Consider the following 11,563-nt stretch of genomic DNA (forward strand, 5'->3'; position numbering starts at 1 on the left):
GGCAGTAAGGCAACTCTTAATAAGAAAAATAATTGTATTGACTTACACTTTCAGAATTTCAGTCTATTATCATCCATGTGGGGAACATGTCAATATCCAAGCAGGCATGGTGCTGGAGGAGCCAAGAATTCTACACCTTCATCTGAAGGTAGCAGGTAGACTGACATTCCACTGGGTAGAGGCTAAGCATAGGAGACCTGACAGCCTGATGCACTTCCTCCAGACAAGGCCATACCTCCTCCAATAAGGCCAACTTCCAGAAGTGCCACTCCCTCTGGGCCAAGCATTCAAGCCATGAGCCTGTGGAAGTCAAACCTATTCACACCACTTCAATATATGAAAAGGATTTAAAAAGAGTCACCATATAAAGAGGGAGAAAATACTTCAAGTATGTATTTTATGCCACAAACTAAAAGCCTCTAGTGCTAGAAATGGTTTACATCTTGTTAACTTGTTGGCCAAAAGGGTCCTACAGACTGCTCTGCCTCCCAAGCATAACAGGCTATTGCCAAGGCTACTGGGTTCCCTCAACAACCTGATATTAAGACCTCATTGCTACAGAATTTATGTCAATGAACATGGAGTAATCCAGCTGGTATGTAGGTAGCAGCTTCACTACTACTGACTGCCATCATAGTGCAGGAAGGTATTTCGTATGCTGCGGGGGGAGATAAATAAAAATGAAATAAAACAAAACTAATCAAACAAAGAAGTTAAAAAAAACATTTTATATGGAACACATACTAATGAATTGCCAAAGTCCCGATCACTGTGGGACTCCAAGGAATGTATGTTCTGTAGGGCACATTTCAAGTTTGCCCTAAGGAATTTTTGGTCCCTTAGTAATTTTGGAGAACCAGTAATAATTGATATTCAATTAAGCAGTTGCTGTATTCTTTTCTTAAATAGAAAAACCTGCAATTGGGAGGATTTCCTTTTTTTCTTACTTCTGCTGTTTTATTTACATTTTTCATAGACGTCACTAGTCCTGTGTTTTCTTATCTAGAGCAATGACCATATGATTCTTCTCATACTCTAACACTTGTTTCTGAATTCATTTATTCTCTCTGGTGTATTCTCATGCTTCAGCCTGGCAATTTCATGCCCACTTGACTAAGATTAAAGTCAAAATATGCCCAAAATTTCACTTCTGCTTGTGGCAACAGCACAACTTAGCCCTTAGGACAGTGTCTTGTAGATTCTGTTGCTGTTGTTTTCTTGTATCCTTTTAATGACAAATCTTGGTCAACCTGCTTTACAGTGTCTCTTTTGTTTGTTTGTTTAATTACTTTGTTTGTCATGGATTCTCACAGCATTGCTCTTAATTCAGATCCTTTTTTTTCTTTCCTCTATTTTTCTCCTCCATTGCTACTTTCCTCCTCACTTCCTTCCTCACTTCCTGCCTCTCACCTTGTCTTCTGTTCCCACTCATGCCTGTCATCATTGTTTCTGCTACTCAGAGTACTGCCCTCTGTAGTGCAAGTCATTTTCTTTAGTGCTTCCTGGTCATATTAATCTTTCTAAGTACTATAGACATTTTCATTTTGTTCCAGAAGTGACTACAAACTTTTAAAGGTTCCCAAATGACATCCCGAAAGAAAGGGAACCTCGATTTTTACATTTCAGACTTTACTATGCTGTACCGTTACACATTTTTCTCTGATCTTTGTCTATGCTACAGGTATAGGGGGAAACAAATTGGGTACTCTCAGAAATGTCAGAAAACCAGTGTCACAATCAGGGAGGGAACTATAAGATTTTTTTCTGAGCTTAGTATCTCTGATTTGGAGTGCATTTTATTGGCCTGGGAGCTATTTGTGGCTCTAAATGTCTTATGGATGTCATCCCTATTCAGTCTTGTTTGTAAATAAAAGCATTGACATTCTTTAAGTTTTTGCCCATGAGACAAATATTCTGTGTAGTAAAAAGCATCCCTTTTTAGAAACTTGGAAAAGATGCTTATTTATTCATTGTTTTATACACATTTCAGAGAACCTCTACGTCAGATTTAATTACTTTAAGTTCTGTAGAAGTATCTCTGAAGAAAATGGCCAAAATTTCTTTGATATTATGGGATTAGATTAAGAAGTATGTGTGATATGTATGAATGAAAATATTATAAAGAAGCACATAAGATTTCACCTAGTGGTGAAACGTTTAGAGAATCCAGTGTATTTAGAACAGGTTTTTTTTTATGCTTTTTTATTTGGAAAGTGTCCAACGTGACAGTAATAAAATGTATGTAACACTGGAGCCCAGGTTCTGTGAAGGAAGAATGGGGAATAATGGAGCAGATAGGACTGAATATGGAGGTGGGGGCAGGAGATGTAAGGTCAGGCTAGAATAAGAGGTTGGGGGGACAAGAGATGGGAGGTCAGACTAGAACAAGAGCATGAAGAGGTATTACTAACACCAAAGACCTTTGAGAATGTCGTGTCATGTTTGAACTTACCACAAGCTCCCTAAAATACACTCCTGTATATAAAGAGTTTACATGCAGTGGCCTTATAATAGGGAGACAGTGTTCCTCTTAGACACCAGAGGCTAACAAGTAAAACCCAGAACCAGTTTTGGGCTATCTCTTTTGCAGTTGTTTGCCAGTAGTGTCCCACAGAACTTCTAGTATTGGCACAGCTCTTAATTAGCCATAAATGAATGATGAGCCCCTATTACAGAAGACACCACATAGTCAATACATAACATAGAGAAATATGTCCTTGCTTATACCTAGAGCTGCCTTCCCTTTTCTCTATATCTTTAAAATTTTTTTCTATGTCTAAGTGCTTTTTGTATTCACATTTTTAAAAATATTTGGAAGTTTCACACATGAAAACAGTGGACTTAGGTTACATTTACATACATACATTCCCAAACTCTGAACCACAAACTGTGACATCAGACCAGAAAAGAAGTTATGATAATTCTACCTGCATTATATAAACCCATAGTAAGCACCCCTTCCCCCTAGGATGATTCAAAGGCTTGTGTGAAACTAATCCAACCACTTAGCTGTTTATCAACCCTTCTGTGTAGATAAAGAGCTAGCAGATTGTATCATTGCTTGAAAATTGTTTATAATTTCTGTAAAAAGTTGGGAGATGAATCTGGTATTGTCTAGCATTTACAATGCTAAAATCTATATATGCTGTAAAGGAGAAAAATAATGATCAATTTTACCCAGGTGTGAATAGTGACAGTTATCATGTCATGAAAGGAAATACCCAGTAGTGAAATATTTGAGTAAATGTTGTGAGAATAATCAAACATTTTTTTATTAGATTTTGTGCATGCTCAACAGACAATACTCATTCCTAACATGGTTCTTGGGTCCTTAGACTAGATAGGGCACCAGTCCTAGGGAAGTACCAACGACTGTTTCTCTGCTGCAGATATAACATTAAACGGACTTCTAATGACTTTCCATTATACCCATTGAGTAGAACATCTCTAAAACTGTCACCAGAGACCTCTCCTTTTGCAGTAAATGGTGATTAACAGAGCTATTTAGAGTTGGTCAACAAGCAGAGATGATCTTAAGAGACAGTGAGTGCTCGGATCTAAATGAGAACTCCACATCCTACCCCATCTCTCAAGTCTCTGACTTCATAAGAGAAGTAGAGCTGGAAAGAATGTAAGAGCCACAGGTGATACACGACTACATTAAAGCAATGTTTTCAGGACTTAACTGGTTCCCCGCTGAAATGGCCTCACAATGATTGCAACTGTGTGCATGAAAGCTGTGTAAGATCAAGCCTGCCAAAATCCGTGCAGAGATGGAGAATAATGTCAGGAACTTCTACTTCTAGCTGAGGAGCTCTTTGTAGTGAATGGTTATAGGTATAAACATAATATACTTCTTCAAGGCTGCATCCCATGAGAGGCTACACTAAGTATATGGTCCTGCACTAATATACATACTGGCAGTGCTGAGTAGATTCGGTGGGAAAATGAAACAGAGAGAGGGGGGGGGGGACAGATGAAGTTCAGAGGGAATAACGGCAGGATGATGGAGGAATAATCGTGGGGACAGAATCAAGGATGAATTTAATCAAATGCATTGTACACATGTATAAATTTTTCAAACAATAACAACAAAACAAAACAAAAGTATATATCTTCAATAAACCAATGTTATGACCACTGGGCTAGTTTGTAAGTACCATAGCTACAAAGCTCGATCTCTGGGGTAAATTACTAGAAAACATAAGCCTTTAACTTCTTACTCAGGCCCCTAAGGTTACAAACCCATAGAACTCTCTAGAGTATTTCTCAGGTGGCTCTTGTGACATCAATAGATGCTATTTACCAACCTCAGTGAGAAAGCAGGCATTCTGCGGAAAGTTTCCACTGTAAATCATGATTCAGAACTCATGGTTTCTTGGAACCCAGAAGAATGAGAGCTCTGAAATCACCATTCCAAAATTCATTTCCCTCAGTGCAAAAAAGCCAAACTTAGAAACAACAGAAAAGATTTTTGACTGGGCTACATACCTTTATAACCCATCCATACCCTTTGTACTTATCCCTCTGTGAGAATACAGTAGATTCAGTAAGGCCATTTGTGAGGTCCCTGTATACAGAAGTAAGTATTGCCTATACGCATCATCTTTTTTTTTCCTGAGCAACCAATTGAGCCTTTGATGTCACTGCCTGTTATCTTTTGAGGTTACCACTGAGCCTAAAGTAGAAGCTGCATTGTCAAGGCAAAAGGAGAACTGAGATACTACAGAGAAAATAATGGCCAGTGGTTTCATGAATATTATACACAAAGAAATATCTTCCATATATTTATAGTTATTCTATACTTTAACTTTAATGAAATGTGGAAAACAGAGGCCCAGATAACTGTGTACTTGAATTTATCATTCTATTCTGGTTCTTAATCTCATTTAAATGTGGAATGTTAAAGAGGGTTGAGATTTCACTTTAATGCTACAACTTTTTTTTGCTCTTCTTACAGATCTGACCTGAAGAGGAATGGCCATACGCAATGACTCCAGCACAGTGAAGGAGTTCATCCTGCTGGGCTTGACACAGCAGCCAGAGCTCCAGCTGCCTCTCTTCTTCCTCTTCTTGGGAATCTATGTGGTCTCCATGGTGGGGAACCTGGGCTTGATTGTTCTGATCGTCTTGAACCCTCACCTGCACACCCCCATGTACTACTTCCTCTTCAACCTTTCCTTCACAGACCTCTGCTACTCCTCTGTCATAACCCCCAAAATGCTGGTGAGTTTTGTGAAGCAGAACATCATCTCTCATGCTGAGTGCATGACTCAGCTCTTTTTCTTCTGCTTTTTTGTTATTGGTGAATGCTACATTTTGACAGCCATGGCCTATGACAGATATGCTGCCATCTGTAAGCCCCTGCTTTACCAGGTCACCATGTCTCCTCAGGTCTGTCTCTTGATGACAGTGGGTGTGTATGTAATGGGGTTTGTGGGTGGCATGGCCCACATAGTTTGCATGTTGAGACTCACCTTTTGTGATGTCAACATCATCAATCACTACATGTGTGACATACCCCCTCTCCTGAAGCTCTCCTGCACAAGCACCTCCATCAATGAGCTGATGCTTTTTATTGTTGTGGGTGTCAATGTAACAGTGCCCTGTCTGACCATCTTTATTTCTTACACCTTGATCCTTTCCAACATCCTCAGCATCCGTTCTGCAGAAGGTAGGTCAAAAGCCTTCAGTACCTGTGGCTCCCATGTCATAGCTGTTTCTTTTTTCTTTGGAGCTGCAGCCTTCATGTATCTCAAGCCTTCTAGTGCATCTGGGGATGATGACAAAGTATCAACCATTTTTTATACCATTATGGGCCCAATGCTGAATCCTTTTATCTACAGTATAAGGAACAAAGACGTCCATGCTGCCCTGAGAAAAACATTGAAGAAAAGGATGTTTAGCTAAGTAGCATCTGTATTTGTTGTGTAAGTACATCCTGGGATATGTACGGTTCACAATTATCAAGAGAACTGCTTAGAGAAGTAGCATTTGCTTATATTCATGAGGTTCTTCATTTGACCCCATTTTTGAAAACTAAAAATGACAGGAACTAAAATAATGTGAAAACACTTTGGTAAAGATTGTGTAGAATCAAATTGTTTACCATACAAATTAATTTGATTATCAAGGAAAAATCGGAACTAAGGACCATGAAGGCCGATTAACAGCATGCTTTTAGGGTAGAGAGAATAGTTTATCTGTTATGTCTCCAACTATAGGTATTTATTTTTAGCACTAAAAACTGAAGATACTGATTTGTGAAGTCATCTAATATTACAGTTCCCTCTAGCCTTAGAAATCATGGTAGCGTAAGGACAAAATACTACTGGATGAAATTATGCTCAGAAAAGGAAAGGTCAAAAGATCAATTAAATGTACATATTTATTTAACTATTTTTGTACTGTACTTGGGGCATCACATTCTTACCTTCTTTTATGCTAGGCAAGTGTTCTACCACTGACCTACATGGTAAACACCAATGTGACTAGGGTACAATCCTAAGTTGTATATGGCTTTGCAGCTGATATACTGATTTCAGTAGTCTTAGAGACAGTGTCTCACTATTTCAGGTAGTAAACCTGTGTGATAATTTATAGGAGATTTCATTTTAAAGGTTCCTTTGTTTCTCAAAATGATGAGGTAAGGAGGAGAACTGTCCTATTCACTCTGGTCTTTTCTCAGTCTTAAAGAAATTTGGTAAAGGGGAGTTGAGTCTGTTCTCTGAAACTGCAATTTAGATCATTCAGGATAAAGGGAACCTATAGTAGGTTTTCTGCTCATGGACATGAGGGCAGGTATGTGAATATAAGGACCTGCTATGTCTTCAATTCAAAGAATTTGACTAAGTTTACTATGTGATGGTTAGCATTATGTTTTAAGTTTAAATTATTGTGTTTAGGAGATCTTTGAAGCAAAATTGTCTCTAGCCTGAAAGCCCCTGTGGCCCAAGGACAGATGTAAAATTAAGGAATGTTAAGAAACATTCTTATATGATTTTAAGGAAACTTGGTTATCACAAGAATAGTCATAATGCGAACCACTGATTCTGCTCCTGTAAACAAGGCTTCTTTTTGCTCAAGACAACCATGACTCCTACAAGACATGCATTTGCTAAAATCTATGGTTGTAGTTAGACATGAGTGCACTTAGGCAGATATGTGCATGTTTATAAACAGAATGTAATCTCCTGATTGCTGGATGTATGTCTTCACAGAAATGAAATGTAACTTATGTTTTACTGCCTTTATAAACCTCTATCTGATATAGCATGATGCTATGTCATGGAATTCCCGAATCCCAGGTATAGCCCTGGCCAACCAGTATCTGAATAAAAGCCCATAACATTTTGAGGTTCCAATGGGATCTGGGCATTCATCTGGAGCTGTCAGTTTTTCTGACTGCCCCATGAGCTCTGCAGACTGCTGCCCTGGGTGGTGAGATGTCAATCAGAGAGGCCGAGTGCTTCGGGAAACCACTGGCACGTTCTCTATGTCTAGAATGTGGAAAAGATGCATCTAAAAGCCTTTAGAAGTGTAGTTAAGGGTCCTATCTGTAGCGAATGTTTTGTGGAACTGAGGAAAACTGGACCCAGAGTTAAATTTCAAGACAGAGGTTCAGCCTGGATACTGCTCACCTTCATTCTTTGGGTCCATGAGGGCTCCTGGCCTGGTGTAGAGAAACTGAAAAGACCTTGTACTTGGGCAAGCCACAGAAAAACTAACACAAAACTTGGCTGCTGGGTATATTAATGAAGGTGGTGACCAAATGTTTATTTTTGTATGCTCTCTTCTGACTGCAAGATGTTTCAGTATTTTTAATCTTCTATTTGATTGACATGTGATTTCTGGTGTGCCCATTAACTTGTTGCAGTGTTAAGTGGATTGCTTGTTGTGTTGTATATTTTTTCTTGAGAAAATTAAAAACAATATGTCAAACTCTTTGATTCATAAAATCTGGGTGATCTGTGGTCTGTGGTGGCTGATTGTGCTTTTAGTGTCTCTGTCTTTTGTATGTGTTTCTTTGTCCCCATTAACATTCTCCAGTCACAGGAAGACATGGGAACCTGATCCTTGATGATGCTCTGTTCCAAAGCTTCTTGCTCCCTCAGCTCCCCGCACCTTGGTCTGTTGTGCACTACTGCAGCTGTTCCTGTCAGAGTCTCTCATCTCTGAGCTTTCTGTTTTCTCTGTTGTCTCTGATTCCTGCCTCTGGTCACTGGAGTCAGGTTTGCAGGGAATTAGGTGTCTTTTAGGTATAGATGATATTAAAATGTTGTTTTATGCTTTATTGAAAAGCTGGCTCTAAAGATTTGACATAGCTTCCCTCAAGCCCACCCAGTCCCAAGAATGCTTGTTTAGAAGTTTTCTCCCAAACAGTGTCCTGTGTCAGGTGGGCCAGCTGACTTTGTGACCAGGAGAGAAGAAGCCAGCACAGGAGAAGACACTGTGTGCTTTAATATAGGTAAGAGGCAGTCCATTCCAAATGGGTGCTACTGCTACTCATCACATATTCTTTTTGGTTTCATTGAACTCTCTAAGACTCTTGTTAAAGCATGAAGTTTATCTCTAGATTTGTAAGACTTTCTGTACTTCAAAAGTTATACAGTTATTGGCTATGCTTAAACAATTTAAAATCTGAAACAAAAATTAATTTAGATTTATAACAAAGAAGTTGACAATCGAAAATATATATGTAAGTAACCTTCATTTACTACAATGTACTACACAGATAGCTTGGATTCAACTCCTGTTTTTTTTAAATAGATGTTTAAATAACAGCTATGTGACTATACTACCTTATTGATTAAGGTGACCACATTGTATAAACCAAACAAGAAGGCAACAATAGATCTCCGAGATATTTTGGATTAGGATGGGTTTTTGAATGATAATTCTTGTCCTAAAATTAAAAATGACAGATGAAGACAGAATGATATAATAAGGGTTATGGAATACTATATTTAAATGAATATTTAGTAAGATACTAAATCTGACCGATATGCATTTATATACAAAGATTAAAACTAGAAATGAAGAGCTTTAAAGGTGAGGGAATGTAGATAATTCTCTCTTTTACCTTTGCAATGTTCTTTACTGTCATGCCAGAGAAATCAGTAAAATTTGGGAAACAACATTAAAGATGTAATAAAAGCCTTTAATAATTTCATTCCCCAAACAGGGCAATATACATGAGATTTTGTTTACTATGTTCAGTAACTATTTGCTCCCTTTAGAAAAAAGGCCAAATAACAGGACTTCTGGGTGTTATCTTTAACTCAGTATAGTGCCATGGATTAAAACAAAATGTCTGCTCATGCATATTTTCAAAATTCAATAGTTCTGAAAACTTCACTGGTTTGATATATGCAGAAATTCTTCTGGTAATTTTACTAATTTTATTTTTCACGTTAAATGATGGCTATGGCCTGATACATACCTGAATTAAAAATATATACCTGCATAGGACCCAGATGACTAGATGTATCTATTTTAAATGGGTGAAAACAGAAAATACTGCTAGAAGAAAACCTTGTTGAAAGGAAATGAAAGAAGCTGTCTCATGGAAGAAATCATCCCAAGTTATCTCCTGGTCTAAGGTGGCATGCCTCTGGCCAAGTTCTTTGATGTCAACCTGTCAGTCACTATCAGGGACTACCATTCTGGTTGGGTCTTTTGATTGAAAATAAAGCTGGTCCTAAATAAAATAATTTAAAAAATAAATAAAGCTCGTCCGAGTGGCCAGAGTCTGGTTTAGCTGACCCTGCCACTGATCTGTTATAAGAAGGCTTGTGAACTGGGGTGATACCCTCTGCCCCCTTGTCCCTCACCACCTGAGGCAGTCAAAAAATCTGGTGTCAAAGTCATAGGAGGGGCAGAGTTAGTGTTGGCCCTCGCTGGCTATAGCACTTGGGAGAGCAAGCCTCTCATCTTGCCTGGGGAACACAGCAGAATTGGCTCTGGGAACAAAGCTATGGATAAGCCAAATGAGACATTGTGAGAGTGGGAGTGCTGTCCCAGCAGCACTTGGGAGAGTGTGGCCTGTGCCTAGACTTGGCTGCACAGTGGAGCTGGCTCTGGAGGCATGGTTGCCAATGAACTGGCCCTGAGGGCATGCAAGCTGGGTAGTTGATCATGTCTCCTGCCAGTGACAGTGGTGGGCTGTTTAGCCAGAGTAGTTCCAGATACGTTGTCCTGGTAAGGCTGATATGGGAGATTGGGCAGGATGACCAGCTCAGCTACTACCCAGGCCCAGATCCAAGACTCTAAGTTGGCCCATCCTCCAGGCTTCATCATCTGTGAACTGTTGGAGCATGAGAAAGATCTATTACTGTTTATCCAAAGCTGCAGGATCTCTAAGACACAGGGTAACAATAGGATAAGTGGGAGGAGTCCCAGTGAAGATTCAATATTGATGAGGTGATAGAACTCAGACTCTTTGCAATAAACATTTTCAAGAGAAGATGTGTGGATAGTGATATACTGTGAGTCACACTGACCTACCACAGTTTTTATTATAACATGTTGTCTATGTTTTGTTTTGTTTTATTGTTTGTTTGTTTTATAAAACTTTCTTCTACAGGAGAAGTTACAAAGGCATAGGGCAAATATGAGTGGATACATGTAGGACTGGGGTACATTATGTGAAGGTCACAAAGAATCAATAAAAAGTTGAAAAAAAGAGAAAATATTATTTAGAAAAGGCTAACAGAAGTTTAATGTTGTGAGACAGAATATGGCCAGGGTTTTCTATATACTAAAATTGTAGATGTTTGTATCATTCTAGATAAAGGAAAACAGAGGGTTGATCAACAGGGGAATGGCCTAGGATAACAAGGGTTTAAAGTGAATTTTGGAATGTCGGGAAGGAAATGAGAAGCTAAGAAATTAGTGCCATATCTTTGAGCTTCAGAAGCTGAGATATTAAAAAAAAAAAAAAAAGAAGAAGCTGAGATATTCCCATCTCAAGGCGCAGCAAGACGATGCCGAAAGCAGTCTGGCGGACAAAAATATCTCTCCTTACCTAAGGTCTATTCAGGCTAACAAAAACTGGTTTAATAATATATGCCTCGTCTCTTTTGTCTTTGCTAACTTTGTTAAACTTTAGCTATTTTGATAAACTTAGCCATACAAGAAGGATTCAGAGGGTCCTAGAAACCTACAAGAACATTATGAGGGGCGGATCTGGGCCCAGGAGTCCTGCTCAAACTATGGCGCCAGCCAAGGACAATTCATGCAGTAAACTTTGAAGCCCTACCCAGATCTAGCCAATGGACAGGATATTCTCCACAGTTGAATGGAGAGTGGAGACTGACTTTCACGTGACTCCTGGTGCCCCATGTTTGACCATGTCCCCTGGATGGAGAGGCCTGGTGGCACTCGGAGGAAGGATGGCAGGCTACCAAGAAGAGACTTGATACCCTATGAGCATATACAGGGGGAGGAAGTCCCCCTCAGTCATAGTCATAGGGGAGGGGAGTAGGGAGGAATGGGAGGATACAAGGGATGGGATAACAATTGAGATGTAATATTAATAAATTAATAAAATATATTTAAAAAA

At 39.1% G+C, this 11,563-nt stretch overlaps 1 protein-coding gene across 1 annotated transcript; it reads left to right on the forward strand.

The window, feature by feature from the left end:
• Positions 1-4,977: 4,977 nt before the first annotated feature.
• Positions 4,978-5,910, forward strand: LOC311598288 (olfactory receptor 8B8-like; the record flags this gene model as incomplete). Its single annotated transcript, XM_084783323.1, has 1 exon — positions 4,978-5,910. The coding sequence occupies one exon, from the start codon at positions 4,978-4,980 to the stop codon at positions 5,908-5,910; it is 933 nt and encodes a 310-aa protein (XP_084639449.1).
• Between the last annotated feature and the right edge of the window lie 5,653 nt (positions 5,911-11,563).

Source organism: Acomys minous, assembly GCF_964271855.1.
Source record: "Acomys minous genome assembly, chromosome: 5".
Classification (NCBI taxonomy): domain Eukaryota; kingdom Metazoa; phylum Chordata; class Mammalia; order Rodentia; family Muridae; genus Acomys; species Acomys minous.